Consider the following 20955-nt stretch of genomic DNA (forward strand, 5'->3'; position numbering starts at 1 on the left):
GAGCTCCTCACACAAAGAAGTGGTTCACACAGAGTCGAGCTCCTAATTTAACTAACTGCTGGAATAAAAGGTGCTGAATTTCCAAGCGAATCCACGCAAGCCTGACATTTTGACCTGCTGTTCATGTAGGATAGGTCAAAGAATCATGATTAAATGTTCCTTTTAGTTTCTCACTATAGAGGTTCAAAGGTCTAAGCAAACTTCGGAGTTCCCCACCGGAAAATAAGCTCACTGGGATCGGTGTCTCCAGCCCCCACCACCACCCTGGGAAGTGGCAGAGAAGAATGGGCTGCTGAGCCCTTGGGGTCTCAAAGCTCTGTGAACGGGCCACCCCTGATGTGGGAGGGAGGCTGGCGCCAGGCAGGATGAGGAGCATGCACGGGGGCGGGGGTCAGAGAGGGCAAGCCCACAGGGACATAGGCACGAGCTGGCTGCCTTACCCGGGTGGTGGCGTCCACTGTGACACCGTGTTTGATGAGCACATCTGCCACTGGAACGTGGCCTTCTTGTGCTACCAGATGGAGGGGGGTGAGTCCACTCTGGAAAGAAAAAGAAGTTCATCACCTTGTGTTCAGTAAAGGATCCCGGGCCACCATGTAAGAGCACTGAGGCTAGGACCCCAACATGGCTCCGTGGCCCCCAAACAGCTGTGTGACCTGGGACGGAGCTCTTCTGGCTCTGGGCCACATATCCTTATCCTTAAAAATGAGGCGGTTTAGCTAAATTAGAGGTCAGCAACGTTTTCTGCTGAGGGCCAGATGGTCAGTATTCTAAGCTTAGGTCTCTCTCACAACTACCCAACTCTACCAGTAATAGCGAGAAAGCAGCTATGGCCAACAGGAAAGCAGGCACGGCTATGTTCTGATAAAACTTTATTTATACCAACAAGTAATGGGCCGGTTTTGGCCCATGGGCCCTCATCTGCTGACCTCTGAACTAGATAAACTTTACGGAACTTTCCATTTATAACATTCTCTACTTCCCTGATTTGAGATGAGCTCCAGACCCAGCTTTCCTTATCTCGAAAATAGAGGCTATCCCTGACCTGTAAGGTCCCTGTGAGAAAACACAGATAAAACACACTGGAAAGCACCATGTGCCATTTAAATGTGACTAGCCCCTCACAGCCCACGTCGCGCTGTCACAGAATGGGTGATCCTGCCGACCCTGACAGCACCAGATTCTTGGGAGTTCTCACACACCTTTCTCAGGAGGATAAAGATGCACCAGAGACAAGGCCCGGTACGTGCACACTCACACCAGAATGTCTCTCCCCTGCACCCTGCTCAATACACTCCCCTCACGATGAGGCAAACAGAGCTATGATATTCTTCAGTCAGAGGCAGGGGCAGGACCCGTCCCCTCTCCAGAGACTCCCCTCGCCCTCCTCACCCTCCTTGGCCTTCTGCACGTTCCTGTCAGCCACCCGGAGGCCTGTGAGCAGGAGCTGTCCCCAGCTGAGGCCTGAGCAGCCGGGTGGGTGGCAGGGAAGAGTCCTACCTCAGTCACAAGTCTCTGGGCACCCTGCCTGACTCTTAGGATAACACGATAATTCGCCACGTGTGAGGTGGCGTGAGGATGAGTGAGGGCGTCTCCAGTGTGGGGAATCGCCATCACCCTCACGGCTCCTCACAGAACCTGTGTGAAACGGCATGGCGCAAGCAAGAAACCTAGCACGAAATCCATTGTCACGGTCCGCCCTGACAGTTCCCTCTGGGGGGTGGCCTGTCCAAACCTGTGCAGAAAGAGCTGATGGATCTACAGGGTTTTAACAGATCTGCTTACCCTTAAAATGCCTGCCTTCTGAAACCGTTCCCTTATCATCTAAAGAAATGTCTCCTCGTATTGTTTCATGATATGCAGTGTCCAGAATGGGCCAATTCAAAGAGGTGGCAGATTAGCATTTGGTGGGGACTGAGGGGTTTGGGGGAAATGGGGAGTGGCTGCCAACGGGTAATGAGGCTTCTTTGTGGGGCGATGAAAGTGTTCTGGAACTAGATAGTGGTGATGACGGCCTGATTCTGAAATAAGTTAAAAACCACCGAACAGGACAGGTCAAAAGGATGAATTTTATTGTGTATAAATTATATTTCAATAAAACCATTCTTTTAAAAAAATAAGTGATTTTTGGTCTTTCTGGGGTCTCACATTCCTTTGAGAAGCTGAGAAAAACGAGGACGAGCTCATCTAGGAAAATGCTCGTGCGCCCCGTTCTCCCAAAATGCTGTGCGCAGGCTTGGAAGGACCCGTACTCCCCCACCAACAGTCCCTGGGGTGGGAACTGCTAGTTTAGCATACGGGTGGGCACTTCAAAATATTCCCCCACAGAAAAAGAATATTTAGTACCCACCCCCCAAAAAAGAAATGAAGAATATTTAGTTCCAGATTACTTACTATATTCCTGAAGGTAGACACTGGCCTCTATCTGGGAAAGTGTACTATGGATTTTAACAGTAATCTTTTTGCAGACCCTTGAATCAATCTCTCTGAAAAGGCTCTAGTATCAGGTAGTCTGGGAGTCATGCAACCTGGGGAGTGAGCAAACCTCCTGGCCCCGTTTATTCATTTATAAAACTGAGATAAAGCCTACACAGGCCTGTTGTAAAGGATTATGCACACACACACACATCCCACTTAACTCAGAACGTGAGCACACAGTAGGTGCTCAATATTCAGAGAGAACATCTGGTTAGCGACTACGAGGACATTACCGAGATGACAGGGTCAATCTGGGAAGCCGTGTTTACCTTGTTCCCCAGATTGCCATTGGCTTGTTTCGAAAGTAGCAGAGCCACCATCTCCGCGTGACCCTCCTGGGCGGCCAGGTGGAGGGGGGTCACGCCTTGCACCGACTCAGCGTTCGCCGACCCCCCATACTGCAGCAGACTGCGGGCCACCTCCATCTGGTTCTGCTTGGCCGCAATGTGCAAAGGGGTGTAGCCATTCTGCAACAGAAGCAGCACCGGGAGGCAGGTTACAAGCATGCTGGGCAGACAAGAATGAGCACACGCCTGAAATGTCCCCTCCTCGGAGGGAGGGCAAGGCCAGCTTCTTGGCCGGCTGGACACCCGCGGAGCAGAGCTGGAGTCACCAAGGAGAGCAGTTAAAGTCAACCAACCAACCAACCAAATCCCTTTGATTCAGAGACCCTTTTCAGGGAATCCACACCACCCCCCCAGCCAGCAAATGTCTTGGGCCTCCCCTCACTCCCTGTTTTCTGTGTTCAAGCTCCGGCAGACTGCTCTGAAGGTTGTGCTCCGCTACCAGAAAAGCTAGGACTCGAGCAGGCAGCTCAGAGAAGAACTGGAAGTCTGGGCAAGTCGATGAAAGGCTCTTGCCTGCAAGAACCATTCCCCACCCTCCCCGCACCCGGGCACCCTGCCCCAGACATTTCAGGAAGAAAAAGGATCAGAGCCCTCTTCTCTCCCTGTGCAACAGGCCCCAGGCTCCCCCTGGGCTTGTGGGCCGGGGCTGCTGGTTTAAGGACAGGTATCCCCAGCAAGGAACCCGAGACTCTGGCATCAGCCCTCCTTCTGCGCTAACTAGCTGGGTGACTGGAGAGCCAGGGACCTCCAGACATCCTTCTGTCTTTTTAAAAGACATTGAAAGCGGATAATGACATCTGACTTGTTCTTTTCTTGCAGCTGTTGGATGGATAAAATAGGATGGTCTATGTGAAGATGCCTTCCAAAATAAAAATATAAAAGTAATAAACCTGTGTATGGTTTTGCCATGAACTGGTTTACAAGACGTCCGAGGCCATGACAAGATGAAGGAGCCTGGCCCAGAGTAAATGACTATGACACCACATACTGTTTATTCAGCCGCCCCCCCGCCCCAGGAGGAAGACTTTCCCAGTGAAGGAAGCAGTACATGGGTTTACATTCCAGGGAAAGCTCCTCGTCCTGCTGCAGACAGATGAAGCTGCTTTGGTCATCACTGTTGAAAAGCCCTTTTGCCTACGTGGTTCCTCATACAGCAGGAAAAGCAGGCATTTTTGTTAATTATCTCATTTTGTGGCTAAAGAGGTCAACTCTCGGGGAGGTTAAGTACCTTACTTAATGTCACCTAGTAAATGAACAACAGGAAACCCACGCAGGCCTTCAGATCCCAGAGCTGAGGCTCTTTCGGCGGGAAGAGTGCTTCTCAAACCACAATGTGGACACAACACACTTGAGATCTTGCTCAAACATAGATTCTGACTCAGAAGATCTAGGGAGGCCCCAAATTCTGCATTTCTCACAAGTTTCCAGGGGAGGCTGAGGCTCCTGAACCAGGGACCACATTTTGGCCGCTGCTAACATTCAGGCCTAGAAGAGAGGCCAGGCCTGAGGACCTCTGAGCAGGACCCACGACTTTCAAAACACATGCCGGCCAATCCCAGAGCACATGACCTAAGACATCTGGTTTCCCCAACTTGGCCAGCATTCTCCAGATGACCCCAGAGAACGGAACCTCCCCGCCAACCTCTGTCAGACTGTGCAAACCAATGTTTCTGATTCTTCCAGGATCACTGATCGGGAATAGGAAAGAGGAAAAAAGGGGTCTGATGGTATAGGAACATTTCAGCTTTATAGCATCAGAGGACAGGGGAAGAGCCACTCAAAAAGTGGATTTCGTGGGGAAATGGAAAGTTGTTAATTTACCCCAAGAATTAAATTGAATAAAAAAAAATAATTTCCTTTGAATAATTATGTAACCTCATTCGAGTGTTCTTTTTTTAAAAAAAAAAATGAGAATACATTCTTTTTCAGCTGTGTTCCCATAACGAGATCAACATTTTGTTTCTAATGTTCACTCCATAAAATAATGTTTGGGTTGTATCAACAGAGAGCAAAGAAAGAGGTGTGGCTGGCTGGCTGGAACCTGAGATTTGGAGCCCTCCCCAAAAGGAGGTCACTCTCTCTGTAAGGGAAGCATCAGCAAACGCCTGCTTCTCAGTGCTGTCCACAGGAGGAACTGGGGGCAGGGGTAGCTGAAGCTCTAGCCGGTGCCCAGTCTGTAGCAAGCATCCACAGCACGAAAGCAACGGTTATTCAGACCTGTTTTGACAAAGGGAGGACCTGGAGCAAGTGGCAGGAACCTCACGGCAGCATAATCAGCCGTCCAGGTCCCTTGGGCAGCTGTGGGCGTCCGCACTGGCAAAAGCAGCACCCAGTCCTGGCAAGGTGACCCTGGGTTAAACTGACATACAGAAGCAGCTGGCAGTCTCAGAACAGAGACTACCCCCTCTGCACTTCCCAAAAAGCAGGATTAAAGGGAATGAATGACCTTCTGTAGGTGACAAGGACAAGGGGTGTCTGGGCAGAGAGGTTAGGGAGAGCTGTGTGCCCTGAAAAGGTCTACTTCCCCAAGGAAATGAGCTCATCCTGAAGCATACATGCTGGAAAGAAATCTGCCTAAATGTTAAAACATTAGCATCAAAATTAGAAGGGGGAGGGTTTGGTTTGGGTGCACAGAGATTTGCATGTGAAATTCTACAAAATTGCCAGACTCCTTGGGAAACTATTTTTTGCCATGGAAACAAACCCCATCTGTACAAGGTTTGTACTCGGAGAAGGTTCTCTTTAAATACCATGAACCTGGCTCCAGTTTCTTTTATATAAGGAGGGGAGTGCGGAGGCGGGGAGTCCGGCTCTTTATTTTTAGAGGCAGGAGTAAGCCACATCTTAGCAGGGCCGCGTGCTCTGTCTACACAGTGACGTGGGCTTGCTACAACCGTGGGGACAGGAGCCCAAGGAGACAGAGGTGTCTGGGAGACGCTGTGTCTCCGGCAGAGTGATGCTGGAAAATTCAGATGAGCATCCGTTCTGAGGAGGGAAGACAAACTGAACGCCCGAGCTGATTTCCCCCCTGACTTGGGCTGTGTTCCCACTGAAGTCAGCACGTGTCAGCTGTCATCACACACCAACCCCCCCATCCCCCCTCCCCCGCCCCAGGCTCCCCCTGCCACAAGGCTGAGCGCTGGGGTGTGCTCTCCCTGCTGGTCTTCTGAGTCTTGGCTGCCCTGTAGGGAGCTCCCCAAGCAAGGGCAGGGATCATAGTGTCTGAGTTCTGCCTTCTCCCCTCCCCCTTCCTCCCCTGCTGGCTATCAGCCCCCACCCCTCCCAGACTAACTCCGCCCGCTCTCTGGTCCCACACAGGGCAGCCTGTCCCCCCAAATGATCCCCACGTCCAGCTTTATCCCTTCACCTAGTACTAGCCCCCCCCGCCCCACCCACTGCAAGTCTGATCTTCCATAAGCAAGCCCAGTCAACTCCCTTTACTTGGTTCCCCTGAGAGGCAATGAACCTGCTCCCCAGGGCAGCGTCCTTCAGGGGCGAGCACACCAGCCTCAGGTCCACCAGGTCATATATACGTGGGTGTGCCTTGTTACAAAAACACCTCGATTTCCAAGTCTGAACTCATACAGGAAATGCATTTGGGGGTGACTATTCCCACTTGAAACAGGCCCCCCTGCTTCAAGGCTCTGGCAGGTTCCCCCTGGCTACTTCTCAGACTGGGGCCATTGTGCTGCCAGCACCAAATGGAGTCCGAACCTGACAGCAGGGCCTGCCAGCCCCGGAGGTGTCTGGACACGCTGACCTTGGACAGCCAGCTGCCAGGACTCGGCTGACAGAGCTCGGCTCACATGCTGTGGTTTGGGGAACCCAAATGTTGTGTCACACGAATCCCACCTCTGTGAGGTAACCTGCTGCTGAGAAGTGTTACCCACGTCCCACCTCGCTCCCCATCTCCAAATAGCAGCAGTTACTGCAGGTAACGTTTGTGGGAAGGAGGCAAGATCTCAGAGGTAGAAATACAAGCAAAACATGAAAGCCCTCCAGCCGCTCCTGGAACAGCCATTCCCAATGGGGGCAGCTGCGGGGACCTGCCCTGCAGGGGCCCCAGGCTCAGAGCAGGTCTGGGGCTGGAGCCCCCGGCGTGTGGACTAGGGCCAGCCTTACCCAAGCCGGGCTGTGCGGGGAGCCGCCCCGGGGAAGCAGCAGCCGGACGATGTCCAGGTGGTTGTGATGGACGGCCACGTGCAGGGGAGTCAAGCCATTCTGCAGGGACAAGACCACAGAGACAATAGCGTTCACTCAGCTGGCTTTTCCACGTTCCCTTCGGTTATCAGCAGCACCGTCTCGGGCTCTGTATATATTCTTTTATACATCATACGATCTGGTTAGAAGTCCTTCCAAACCCAGCCTCTATCTGAAGTCACTCAAGAGCATACCCTGCCAGACCTGGGGGCCCCCGCATTGTTCTGCAGGGGTTGGGGGGGGGTAGCAGCAGCACCCCTACCCCAGCTCAGAGAAGGCCACCAGGCTTTTCTAAGAGCACCAGACCTTTGTCAGAAAGACAGTCCTGCCACGGCCCCTTCCCCCCAGAGGGCTGCCCATTCAGAAGACGGACACAAGAGGCGCAAGCCGTGGAGTGTACCCTTTGCTCTGGCCTCAGCGCTGAGAGAGGGAGAGAAGTTCAAACTCACTTTGCCGGCAGCGTTGGGATGTGCGTCCCGCTCCAGCAGCAGCTCGGCCACTCTAACCTTCCCATACTTAGCCGCCACATGGAGAGGGGTAAATCCTTTCTGAGGAGAAACACAGGCCGTCAGAACGGGGGTGGGGGGGGGGCGAGAAAGCTGTCCCCGCAGAGAGCAAGAGCCCGTGGTAAAGGAGACATGCCACCCTCACCGGCAGGGGGACACCAAGCACGTAAAGGCCATCCCAATCTCTCCCCGAGGCCAAGGCCCCAGAAATCAGCAGATTTCCTCTCCCACCTACCACCTGCATGGCTAGTGATGACCTGTAAAACCACCTCCACTGCGAGCTAGTGGAGGCCAAGGGCTGAGTCCTTCTCATATTCTGGAACCTGATTTGTCTAGAGCTAAAAGCTGGCCCATGATAAAGGGATGAAGACTTGTTGGGTAGATGAGAAATGACAGTTTTACCAACTTTCTAGGGAAGGACAGCCCACTGGGCTCACAGATGGTGGCCAGTCTAGGGGTGCTGGTCCTCCCAGCTGCTTTCAGCATCAGGAGAACCAGGCCGGAACGCCCGTCCCACACCCCAGGCCCAGCGGTGACTAGCCAGTTGGCTCTCGGGCACCGGAGGAAGGAGGCTGTACCTTGGTCATGCATGCCTGGGATGCTTCCTTTTCCAGAAGGGCCAGGGCCGTCTCCACATGGCCCTCCCGGGCTGCGACGTGCAGGGGAGTGTGCCCGGCAGTGGTGGCCAGGTTGGGATTGGCGTTATTTTCTAGCAGAAGCTTCACCATGTTTACGTGACCGATGCGAGCCGCGCAGTAAAGCGGGGTCTGGTCATCCTGGAACCCAAAGGGAAAACAAAGAACAGGGAATACTAAGGTTTCTTAATCCAGTCACTTTACAAAGAAGGAGGGTGAGGCCCGGAAAGGGTACGTGACTTTCTCAAGGTCACGCAGCTAGGAAGATGAAGAGCTGGGATTCAAATCAGGCGTTTGAGTTACAGAAACAGATACGCTCTCTCATTTAATCCTCCCAACTACTCTGCTAACTTGTACTCTTACAAGTTGGCGGTTATTTCTATTGAACGGCCTCAAGGCTCAGCCTTTCCATTTGTAAAATGGGAACAGTAATCTACCTCTCAGGGCTCTGGTTAGGATCAAGCAGGCAGTGTATTTAAATGCTTCATACAGTGTCACAGGCACTCGTCCTGTGTCCCAAGTCACATGGGAGAGGATACTGGCCTTTCTGCTTGAACAGGGCCGTGGGAGCCTGAACCGCTAAAGGGGAGAGGTGACGTTTTCTTCCCACCCTTGCTCCTCCTCCTCCCCTGATGCTGAAGGGGTTCGAGGCTAAGGTCTCTGTGCCGAGGGCCCTGTGCGCGGCCCAGACACAAACCATGGTTCTAACTCTAAACAGAGCCTCTGTCACGGGAAGAGTAGAAAACCCAATCTCGGTCAAAGCCAATCGCCTTGCAAATTCAGTAGCAATTCTCACTGCTCACTCGCCCAATCCCTGGAGAATATTTTTCCAACAAGGGGGCATCTTCCATTTTTTAGAGCAAGTAATTCCTGACTGGTTTTCAGTGGTAACATTTTCTCCAAAATTTGCTTCTCTTTTTATACCATGACTGTGACGGCCATGAAATGCTGCAGGCCGCCCTAAATGCTGCAGGCCGCCCATGCTCTTTGGGCTTTCATTACCCTAACGAACAGGACAGCTCTGATGCAGACATACCCCCGGCCTTCTCAGAACCCCTGCAAAGCAGAACCTGAGCATTCAGGATAACCCCCGTGGCCATGGCGAGGAACCTTTGTGCCACAGGCCTCTAATACGGAAGGATTTCTCCTCACTGCCCTCGAATTGCTTATATCCCAGGATCCTTCCCATCTCCAGAACTCACCTTGGCCTTGGCATTGACTTTGGCTTTATTCTGGAGCAAGTATTTGGCTACTTCTGTGTGTCCTGCTCTGGCTGCCATGTGCAGCGGGGTCTCTACTTTCTGTAAAACCACAGAATTAAAGAAATGTTAACCCATGCCGAGTTTCCAAAAAGATACACACGGAGTTCCAAAGTGCCAATGTGGGGTAACTTGTTGGGTTTTCGTCCAAGAGGTGGAGTTGTTCCAACAAGCAGCTACTTTAGCCTTTAGCTTGCTGACACTTGGTGTGTGGTGTGTGTGTGTGTGTGTGTGTGTGTGTGTGTGTGCTTGCACGCGTGTGTGTTCTAGGTATACTTTAAAAGCAAACCTCAGAGCTGATGAATGTTAAATACTGTAAATGCTTTCCCAGAAACACTTACAGAAGTTCCCAAATTATTGTCTAAAAGAAAACTCCTAGGACTGACAGAAGTGTGACAAATTTAACTGGGAACGGCTCAAGACCTACACATATTCTCCCCAAACCTGAAGGCTCTCCTATTGTGAGAATTCTAGCTCTCTCCCCAGAGAGGTGATCTCAGGATCAGTAGCTCATCTCCCCTCCGAGCTCTCCCTGTGGGCTTACCACGTTGGAGACATTGGGTGATGCTTCCCGCTGTAGAAGGTTCTTCACGATGGGCAGGTGCCCCATGAAGGAGGCCACATGGAGAGGGGTCAAGCCAGACTGGAACACACAAGAGAGGAATGAGAATAGAGGAGCCTTTCCTGCTCCTACAAAGAAGAGAAAGCCAGATCAATCTACTTTCTTGTTTCTAGGGGCTCCAGAATGGTTTTCCAAGCAAAGAGAGTTCAATGAAATAGGTTTGCTTTCAGGGTAATGGCTGGAGGGGGAAAAAAAAAAATCACTGCAGGGTGATTCTGTCTGCTTTGCAACTCAAAAACATGCATCTGATCTTGGAAAGCTCCCTGAAACTTGACACACGTTCCCTTGTCTCGGTCACCCAATGTGTTCCTTCAAGCAGTCTGAACTCGCACGCACGGACACACGCAGTCCTGCAGTCCCGCATAGCTAAAAAGAACAACTCTCCAGAAAGCTCTTGGAGGAAGACCACGGGCAGGAAGCCTCTGCCCGTCTGTGGGGTTCTCCTACCTCAGTAACAGCGTCAATGGAGGCCCCCGTCTTCAGCAGCAGATCCATGACACGGATGTGGTTCTTCTTGCAGGCGATATGTAAGGGGGTGAAGCCATTCTGTGGCCCCACACATAGGGAGACAGACAAGTAGGAACTTACAAGACGAGCCCGAGGGGCCCCCAAACCGCCTCTGCCTGCTGCCCCTGCCTGGATGGTCGGCTACTGCCCGTCACCCGAGAGGCCGGCGGCTCCCACTTTCTGCACCAAGCATGTTCCTGAAGAAGTTGTTCATAAATCCTTTTTTTTTTTTTTAAATTAATCATATTTTTGGAGGCGCAAAAAGGGCCTGCTGTTTTCAGTTTCCTTTGGGGGAAACTGGCAATCAAGAGCATTTTTTGTGAAGCAAATCCTGTTTCCTTTCCCCTGAAACCATGGATCATTTTTAGTAAAGTGGATTTCGGGATAGCAGCTCTGCTGGGAGTTTTGTTTGTTTCTGTCTGTTTTTTCCGAGGGCTTTACTCCCACAGGCCGGGGTTCCCCAAGTGGGGGAGGGGATTTTGTTGCACCCCTCCCCCACCCCCCACGACATCTGGCAATGTCTGGAGACACTGCTGATTGTCATCACCAGCGGAGAAGGAGATCAACCCTGGGGGAGGAGGGGCAAGGATGCTGCTAAACGTCCTACCAGGCATATCACACCCAAAATGACAAGAGCGCTGAGGCTGAGAAATGCCCCCGCTATCCCAGAATCATCCCTGGCGTGTGGCAAGAGCTCAGCGAAAGCTTTCTGAATGAAGGAGCCACCCTTGCAAGACCTGGAATCTCCCCTGTCTTCTGAAGTCTGCCCTGTGGGAGTGGGCAGAGAGGAGATGGCGGTCAAGGCCATGGTCTGTGCAGAGCTCTGGCCCCACCAGATCCCTGACCCTGCTCTCGGAACGCCTGGCCTGGGGCAAGAGGGAGAGGACTCCCAGTGCTAGGAGGGAGCTCGCTTTAGGTGGGAACTCCTTTCTATACCAGCTAGGAAAACTTGACACCTGTGAGCAGGGGAAGGGTGCTTAGCTCAGCCCAGGTCATTCAGCCAACAAAGTAGATAAAAAAGGCAGCCTAGAAGGGATCACTGTACTGCAATTCCAGGCTGGCCTAGAGGGAGTGGCGCCCCAATCCACACACATACCACGGACACTGCTTCTTAGTGAGGTCTCCTGGGCCTGATCCCCACCCCCAACCCCTTACCCCCCAGCTCAGTCTGTCATCAGGGTGCCGAATGGGGAGTGGAAAGTTTACCATCCTGCCTCTGTGCTGCCATGTCCCCCAGGCCCTAGCCGGTGCCACCATCTTTCAGGCCCTAGTCTCGGGGGTACCTCCAGTCACCGACACGTGCCCTTCCCACCAGGCTCAGCCATGCAGCTCTGGTCCTGCTTCCCTTGGCCTTTGCCTCTCTGACACCTTCTCTAGTAGCCTCCCACTCACCAGGGCTCTGGAATTTGGTTTGGCTCCTTTATCCAAAAGGACCTTGGCTACTCTGTGATGGCCGCAGTGGGCTGCCACGTGGAGGGGGGTCAGATGGTCCAGGGTGATGTCATCTATCTCTGCGTTGTATTGCAATAGAAGTCGGACACAGTCAAGGTGGTCTCCCTGAGCCGCCATGTGAATGGGGGATAAGCCGTTCTGGGAGAAGAGGGAGAAACAAGCAAGCAGCAAAGGAAATGAACACAGAAATTCAAAGCAATGATTCCAACGTCACGTCCTTCTTCTTCCCTACGCAATGTTTCCACATGGCCCCGGTGCTCCTGCCGGGTTCTGATTACACTCTCCACCTCATCAAATCCTCCAAGCCAGCTCCAGCCAGGCCGACCTCTTCCAGGAACCCTTCCCTGACCACCCGAGACTTCTGTGGGTTTTTCTTTTTCTGTCCCACTCACGCGGACACTCCTCAGGGATTTGGTGAATTGTGTCTGTAATGAACTTGTCAGGTGCGTGTCTCCATACTTAGCAGCCTCTTCAGATCAGTGACTGTGCCTTCCGTCTCTCATAGGCCCCACAATCCCCATACGAGCATGAGACACACAAAGCTCTCCATTTATATGCTTTTGAATGAACGAATGACCGCAACATAGAACTTGGATCTAGAACCCTCTGTTCTGTGCTCCTAACACACACACACACACACATCACTTGAACAACTTCATTAAGGACTTTCACTCTTCCTTAGGTAGCAATCTCTTAAAACAACAACAACAAAAAAAAACCAACATTAAAAACAAAGGAGACTCTTCACTGAATCCTTTACACATTAATCCAACAAATATTTACTAAGTGATTAATGAGCACCAGGTATGGGTTAAGCTCTGGAGAAACAAAAGAAAACAGACACAATCCCTGGCAGAAGGAAGCTTGTGCACCCACAGGCAAAAGAGGTGGAAACAGATACATTGTTGCCACTCCGTGCTATAACAGCAGGGAAGGCAAGATCAAAGCACAGAGGTCCACTGGAGGCTAGAGTTTCCAAGAGGGAGGAAGGGGAGGCAAGGCTTTCAGGAGGAGGTAGCCCAGAGCAAGGACTTCTCTAGGAAGACAGAAAAGGAAGAATCTCTTAGCAAAGGGAGCAGTGCGGACTGGATCACAGAGGCAGCGATCCTTCAGGAACTTGAGGAGCTCTACCTATGCAGTTAGAGGTGCAGGAGGACCACGCCTGATGGGGGCATGGAGCTGGGCTCCGGGGAGGCAGGAGCAGCATCAAGACAATCTGTGAGCTTAGGCACTGGGATGTTAGCTTTCAGAAAGGGAGCAAGAAAAGATTTTCAGCAAGGGAGACACACAACCAGGCTGCATGGCAGCTAGTATCTGTGTTACGGGTTGAATTGTGTCATCTCAAAATTCACATGTTCAAGTCCTAACCCCAGGTACTCAGGACGTGACGTTATTTGGAAATCAGGTCACTGCAGATGTCGTTAGTTACGATGAGGTCTTTCATGGGGGCCCGAATACGATATGAGTGCTGTCCTCCTAGAAAGGGGAAATCTGGACACACACACTCAGACACAGAAACCACACCATGTGGACAGGGAGGCAGAGGTCAGGGTGATGCCAAAGCAGTGCCAAAGATGGCCAGCAACCACTGGACACCAGGAGAGAGGCTAAGAACAGATTCCCCCTCACAACCTCTGAAGGTACCAGGCCTGCTGACCCTGCTCTCAGATTCCCAGCTTCTAGAACGGTGGGATGATGGGCTGCTGTGGTTCAAGCCACCCAGCATGAGGCACTTTGCTACCCCAGCCCAAGCAAGCTAAGCATTAGCCGCCACTCAGAGACTGACACAAAGGTCATGCCATACTTCCCAATGCTCAGGGAAGGATGGCCCGCTGACTGTATTTGTAAATAAAGTTTTATTGGAAGAGGACTGCTAGTTTGCACATTATCCATGGCTGCCCTCCTACTACAATGGCAGAGGTAAATTGTTGCAATGGAGATCATGGCTTGCAGAGTCTAAAAATATTGACTGTACAGCCCTTTAGAGAAAAAGAGGGCCATGCCCGATCTGACTAATGATTAGAGGTATACTGAGTGTCTCCCGTGGGACAGGCATTGGGGTATACAACACACTGGCTCAGTTAGTAGTATTAGCATCTTTGTTTTCTAGAGATGGAGTTTGATCCTGGGTGGGCCTGACCTGGAGACCTGCCAAAAGGACGCTCCTCACGGAAGGGAAGCACGAACCTTGGTTTTGGCTTGGATGGGTGCCCCGTGGTCCAGCAGGATCTCTGAGATTCGCACGTGCCCATTCCGAGCTGCACAGTGGAGAGGTGTCAATTCATCCTTTAAAAGATAGAGTCCAAAAGAGAAAGCCCCGAAGGCACCTATCAGAGCCACTGCACAGAAGACTGCCTCCAGTACAGCTGTAGCCACAAGAAGCTCGGATGCTTCCTTCAGGACCAGCTCGGCTCCAATACAGCCCATTGTGTCTCCTGTTGCCTCTTGGCTCCCGCCACGGCTGTTTCAAGAGGCCACCATTCGCTGGCCACAGAGAGGTCACCAGTGGGCCATCACAGAACTGGGGAGACTCTGGAAGGCAGAACTCCCTCCCCCCGGCCTTCCACGGAGCTCACTGGCACCCACCTTGGTCCTTGTTTCTATCTGGGCTCCCCGGTCCAGCAGGAGCCGCACCATGATCACATTCCCCCTGCGGGAGGCGATGTGCAGTGGCGTGATGCCGTTCTGGAAGGGGGAGGAACAGGAACCAGTCAGGCTGTGACGTCCTCCTTTCCAGGGCAGTGGCTCTGCACCCCATGCCCATGTCCCCCCAGCCCTATGGTGGCAGCAATGCAAGAAGGCACTTTCAGCCTACTGGTAGGATGCTTCTCGCCTAGGAATGATCTCAAAACCTATAAGGACATGACGGCATCCTTGTCGATCGCCGCAGTCTGGTCAAGCCCTGTCTCCCAAGCCCTGTCATCACAACAAACTGAAAAAAAGCCCTGCCCTCCAGCCTTCCTCGAGAACGGACCAATGGAAACTGACGAGCTGACGATCAGACACAAACCAAGGAGGAGCTTAAGAGACACCAGGGCTGTCTCACCTGGGGACACTCGCGCCATGAGGAGGAAACCTGGGGTGTCACAGTGAGGGGCTGACAAGCCCAGAGCCCTGGACCAAGCGCAGGGCCTGCTGGGGAGACTTACCTGGGGCGTGAAGTTGACGCTGGCACCCCTGTTGAGGAGCAACTGGGCCACGTTGAGGTTCTCGTAGTGAGCTGCGATGTGGAGGGGGGTGAATCCCGTCTGGGGCACAACAGAGAGGGACAACTTGTCACAAGTCATGCTCTGCCATTTCCACCTCAGAATAAGGACAGGGCTTCTGGAAATGTCGGCAGGGCCCGAGCGCCAGAGGTGGAAAGGTTTGCCTTGTGGCAAGTCATATTCAAGGCTGGGTGCCACCTCGGAGGGCCCCCCGTTCTTTGTTTTACAGTTCCCGTGGACAAACCACGGACTAGCATTACCTTAAACTCAGCAGGGCCCACTCACGTGAATGGCTACTTATGAAGAAATGTTAATGAACGAATGAAAAGTGTTACGGGGGCCATGATCTTCACTCTAGAGATGGCTTCAGTCCCCTAAAAGGGAGTGGTGACTCAGCTGGCTGGCCAAAGGTGGCCCTTTTGACCCGTTGGCAGGTCATTGTCATCATTCTGTCCCATAAACCTGAGAGCATGCCTGATCCAGTCAGCAGCCTTCTAGACAAAACCCAGTGACCGGGGGCTGAAGGGACCATGTGACTAGCTCAGGTGATCCATTCCCATTAGAGCCCAAACTTACAGACAACAGATCAGCCGTGCCTCAAAACATCAGAGAGCGCAGGTCTAGGCCCCTAGGTAGCCCTCCCCATTCTCATCTCTTCATGTAGGGACACCTCCCCTCCTCCACCAGGGATCCACCAGGAAAAGGGGGGGGTTAAATTCTAGAACACCACCTGCCAGCCCTTAAAGTTCCACTCTGGCCAGTTTCACTCCAGCCTGCCCCGGATACTTTTCCGGGTGACCAGGAGCGACGCGAACCTTTCCTGCTCCACACCGAGTACCTCTTCCTGGGTGTTCACTGGGAGTTTGAAGTGGGTCTGCCCATGGGGGCCCCTCCAGGTCACTAGCGGGAACCCGAAGGTGCCAAGGGTGGGGGCTGGTGGTGCTCCGTGTGCTGGGTTAGGTCCGTCCCCAGTGATGGGGCATTCTCGGGGCACGGCCAGGGGTGACCCTTGCGGCTCCGCAGCCCAGGGCTGAGCCGCCCTCACCTTGGAAAGCACGTCTGGGTTGGGGTCATTCTGCAGCAGGACCGCAGCCGTCCGTGTGTCATCGTTGCGCGCCGCGATGTGTAGGGCGGGTAGGCGCACTTTCCCCTTCGTGCCGTAGTTGATGAGGTGGGCCACCACGTTCTCATGGCCCTGCTGCAGAGCCACCGCGAGAGGCGTGAAGCCGTCCTGGCCACAGGAAAGGAGGAAAGCTCCATGTGCTCTGACAGCACCCGCCCACTCACTGTCCTCCAGGCAGAACACACGCTTTCCTGCCTCAGGGCTCTTGCTTGGGACGGACCTCAGCCTGAAATGCCTCTCTTACCATTCAGAGCCCTCTTCATCTGTCAAGCTCCGTTTCAATGTTACCTCCTCCCAAAAGCCTTTCTTGGACGCACTTTCTTCCTCCGCAATTTCCCAGAGCCCAGAGCCATTCGTTTTCCTTTATAACTTGTTCCCAGTCTGAGTGCTCTGAGGGCTTTTTACTGCCCTCTGTTTCCCTGCCTATCCTCTCTGTCACCCTTCAACATGGCGGAGGCTCATTCCTTTCTTCATCGTACGAGGGTTAGTAACACCTAGCAAATGCTAGAAACTACGCCAGGCACTGAGGACTGACTGGATCGTGAGCTACCCTGATCAATCTCCTTGGTTGTGTGCCGAGGAGCACAGGACCCCATGGCTGGTGAAGAAGAATGAGCAGAAAGTCACGTGACTGTTGAGTGTGACAATGTCAGTCGTCAAGAGAGGCTTGGGCTCCATCTAGCTCAATTTCATCCCTTCATCAATGACAAAACTCAGGACCAGAGCTGAAGTGACTCATGGTCTGTGGCCGGATCCTTTCTCATTAACGTCCAGCCTTCAGTGGTGCTTAGTGTGGGAAGGACAAGCCTGAGTCTGATGTCATTTCTCTGGTATGTGTCTGGGCATTCCTCAAGACCCATGACCCTGTCTCTTCCTCCCTCGGAATGCCCAGCAGCGCCCAGGATTAGTGCAGTAAGCAGAAGGGGGAGAGCACACAATGACAGCCCACACCGATCGTGACACAGGAGTTCTTTCAAGCCATGTCCCAGGGATGCACACCCCCAAAGGTGTCCTGCACCCTGGGCGGGGGGCGTCCAGCAGGAAGTCCGTTTGCCCAAGGTACTTACTTCTGTGGCTACATTCTGATTAGCTCCATTTTCCAGTAAAAACTTAACCACTTCCAAGTGATTCTCTTGTGCTGCCATGTACAGGGGTGTAAAGCCTTTCTGTAGACCAAGAGTAAAAGTCATTAACATTCACCCACAAAATGAGAGATGCTAAACCCAGAGCAGAGTCCTCTCAACCTGAGAACAGCTCTCTCTTCACCCTATTTTCACCTAGCCCATGGGGCCATGTTCCCGCCAACATCTCCGGGTGGAAAAACTAACTGATGCTTCGAAATGGTTTACTGGGATTATTACAAAAGGCCACCAGGTGGGGGCGACACTCCATGGAAATCAGCCTCTTGCCACCAGACACACAGCGTCTATTTTCACTCCTTTCCTCTGAAGTCCCCGTATCCTACCCACCTCTAAACATGCTTTCTCTCCCCAAGCATGCCAGAGCTAGATATATCGTTTGGTTTAACTGAACAGAGATGGGGGTCCACAACGATCAACCACCTCATTCTTAGAACACACTTATAGTAGAAGCATGCAAACACGCGCTGCCGATTAATCTAGACCATGTGCTCACAGTGTAACCGAAATGCAGGTGGAGAAGAAGGCCAGCGCCCTCTGGCCCGGGGCCCCAGAGGACCATTACCTGTGACTGGGCGTTGACATTGGCGCCATAGTTGACCAGCTCCCGGACCACCTCATCCTGACCAGCGAGGGCGGCGATATGCAGAGCTGTGTTCCCTTTCTGAAACACATGGAGGAGAGGAAGCAGAGCAGGTTTCCCACCAGGCTGTCAATGGTGCTGTGACAGTCAAAGGTAAAGTCACCATTAAGGGTACACTAATAAGGCTGTGCGTCGGGGTGGAGGACAGTGGGTTTTCTTGATGAGACAAAACGGGTAGATGACACCCATGAGTGTGCCTGACCCGTCATACACCTTGAAATAGTACTGAAAGCCCAGGGAGGAAAAGCCTTCCTGTTCTCCACACAGAAAATGTCACGCTGAAGAACAAAGAAACCACTTCCCAACACCTAATCCGCCGCCCGCAGACGCAGCGTTCTGTCATCAGCTGACGGACAGTCGACGTTCCTCAGGACACACATTGAAAGGTTTGCCAGACGAGCCGGCCCTCCGTGGACTTCCAGCTCCTCACAAGCTGTGACTCGGCAGGACCGCGCGGAGCCCCCGCCGGGTCCGGAGCTCTGGGGAAGGAGGCCGGCAGAGGCCGCAGGCTCGGCGCCCTTTCCCCGGAGCTGGGCCAAGGGGGACAGAGGGATGAGAGGCGAAGAGAGGGAAGAGCAGAAGCACGCAACAGGGCTGGGGGCAGGTTCTGAGGGGGGACTAGAGCACTCAGAGTTTCTTGTCTGGATCCATTCTGGGTCTCTGACAATTGCTAGACGGGGTCAGGTCCGGCAGGCTGCTTTCTGCCCATCTCCCTCCTGCCTCCCGGATGTCCAGGGACGGGAACACGGGCACATTCTCTGACTCACCTACGTGACCCCTACGGCCACCCCAGTTCCGTGAGAGGCAGGCAGGACAGGAGTCTCCCCCCGACAGCTTCTGTCCACAGGGCAGGCGGAAGAAAATGGAACCTATCTGGGCCCACTTGTCCCTCTGCTACGTAAGGAGCAGAGATCTCCAACAAACTCATCTTTTTGTAGTTCAGACGGCATGTAATTTACTAAACCACATAAACACTTGCTAATCCATCTCAGGCAACTCAAGCCCTGGCAAGTAGGGACTTCAGACTCAGTCCATGCACCGGGGCCATCTGTCACTGGGAGAAGAGTGGCCTCACCTGGGCGGAACAGAGCGGTGCAGGCGCCAAGTTCTGTGCCCCACCACCCCCACCCCACACAGCCACCGCTGCCCTCCGCACCCGCAGGTGGGAGAGGTAGCCCCACTGAGGGCACCAGGGGTCTGAGGGAACTCAGGTCTTTGTTTCTAAACTGTGGCCTGAATCAGGCAAGACGGCCCTGCTCGTTGCCTCCCAGGGTTGGTCTTTTTGATTTCTCCTTAAATTCTATTGGATAAACCAAAGCGTTCTTCCTCAAACATCTGTCAAAGAATAAAGTGCCAGAAATGAAGGTATGGATGCTGATAAATCACTTTTCATAGAAGTCTGAAGAGCGTACGTCTGGAGGCCAACTCTCTCACTGTACCAAGTGGGACATGGCTGTTGGCACCAGAAACTTCTCTAGAAATCAGGACTCCGATCTCCAAGTCTCCCCATTTAGAAGAACGTGTGCTGTGCCATTCATGCCTCCGCTACACACTGAACACATGTGTGTCAGGCGCCGGTCCAGGCGGGCGAGTATCGAGATGACAGACACTCGGGCTGCTTGCCCTCCAGAAGCAACAATGTCAAGATGTTGCTTTCCATCTGCCCCTCTCTGCCTGAAATCACACGACATCAGAGCTCTCCTCATAGAAATCCATGCCAGGGGGGGTGGAGTGGGGCAGCTGGCCCACATGGAAACCTGGCTCATGCCACCTTCCGGATCTGGGCTGAGGGCAGCACGGGTGGTGGGTAAGAGCAAAGAGGAGACAGTGGGAAACAGACCCACCCACCCACACACAGACGCACACAGTGTGCGGTGCATGAGGGCCCCTGGCCTAGGGTGAGGGTCTAAGGACAAGGAGGTGGGGCCTCTGTTTTCTCCACCCCTCCCCCTGCATGCAGGGACATACCCTCCAAGAAGAAAAAAAAATTTTTTCTTAGCTACATGTGATCCACAAAGACCCACTCTGTCCCCTGGCTGGGTGTCCTGGAGCTCCTGGAAGGGATGGGGCTGGGACAGGTGCCGGGCACACTCAAGCAGGGAGATGGGGGATTTCTCCCTCTCCACCTGCTGAGAGGCTGAGCACAGGCCCCTCGAGGCAGAGACGGGAGGATGGCACCAGGATGCTTTTGTTTTGTGCTTTTAAAATTTCTAAGCACAGTTTAGGAAACTATATTGGTTTTGGCTTTTTTACTCTTGTCTTTTTTTAATCTTTCTCATGCTTGCGAGACCCATTAGAATTCCCCAATCTGCTATGACTCTTGCTCAGCCCACGGTTTCTGCCTCACCTTTTTTCCTCCCTCTGTGTGGCATTCAGAAACCACGCTGGCTTACAAAATGTCTATAAATAACAAAGACACACCAAGCGTTTGCTTGCAAAATAACAATCAGAGGGGGAAATTCGGCAAGAGGGAAAACCGGCGAAGCGCCCTGTTCACGTGGCTCTTGGGGCCGCGCCAGGGAAGAGGAGCCTGCAGATGGCGCACTGCTGGCGGCCAGGTCCGTGGGAGCGCCAGAAGGAAGACTAACTGCATCCCCTTCGTCCACAGAAGGGTGGAAACAACTGGTACTTGTCGGGGGAAAAAAAAAAGTGCCGCACAGACATAGAGAAAGAACAACTCTTGTCTATTTCACCGGCGAGATCGCATGAAAATTACATGACATGACACGACGTGAAAATCACCGAATTTTACCGCCAGGGATGACTGCACTTTCCTAATATTTTGGTAATGCACTTCATAACCACTCTATCTGTGGTCACCTATCATTCTTCTGGCTC

General features: G+C 52.9%; 1 protein-coding gene across 15 annotated transcripts in view; it reads right to left on the reverse strand.

Moving 5' to 3' along the window:
* The window catches only part of ANK1 (ankyrin 1), a 208955-nt gene that overhangs the window by 49387 nt on the left and 138613 nt on the right, over positions 1-20955 (reverse strand). For all 15 annotated transcript variants that reach the window (XR_009401161.1, XM_059384549.1, XM_059384547.1 and 12 more), the window contains exons 4-18: positions 18040-18138; positions 17403-17501; positions 16258-16443; positions 15156-15254; positions 14593-14691; positions 14194-14292; positions 11947-12144; positions 10495-10593; positions 9970-10068; positions 9369-9467; positions 8110-8307; positions 7475-7573; positions 6948-7046; positions 2748-2945; positions 441-539 (exon numbers count right to left, since the gene is read on the reverse strand). Coding sequence is in view for 14 of the 15 variants with exons in the window: in XM_059384549.1 (XP_059240532.1) it covers positions 441-539; positions 2748-2945; positions 6948-7046; positions 7475-7573; positions 8110-8307; positions 9369-9467; positions 9970-10068; positions 10495-10593; positions 11947-12144; positions 14194-14292; positions 14593-14691; positions 15156-15254; positions 16258-16443; positions 17403-17501; positions 18040-18138 (1869 nt within the window). In the remaining variant the exon portion in view is untranslated. The remainder of the gene's footprint in view (positions 1-440; positions 540-2747; positions 2946-6947; positions 7047-7474; positions 7574-8109; positions 8308-9368; positions 9468-9969; positions 10069-10494; positions 10594-11946; positions 12145-14193; positions 14293-14592; positions 14692-15155; positions 15255-16257; positions 16444-17402; positions 17502-18039; positions 18139-20955) is intronic.

Source organism: Mustela nigripes, chromosome 18, assembly GCF_022355385.1.
Source record: "Mustela nigripes isolate SB6536 chromosome 18, MUSNIG.SB6536, whole genome shotgun sequence".
In the NCBI taxonomy this organism is placed as follows: Eukaryota; Metazoa; Chordata; class Mammalia; order Carnivora; family Mustelidae; genus Mustela; species Mustela nigripes.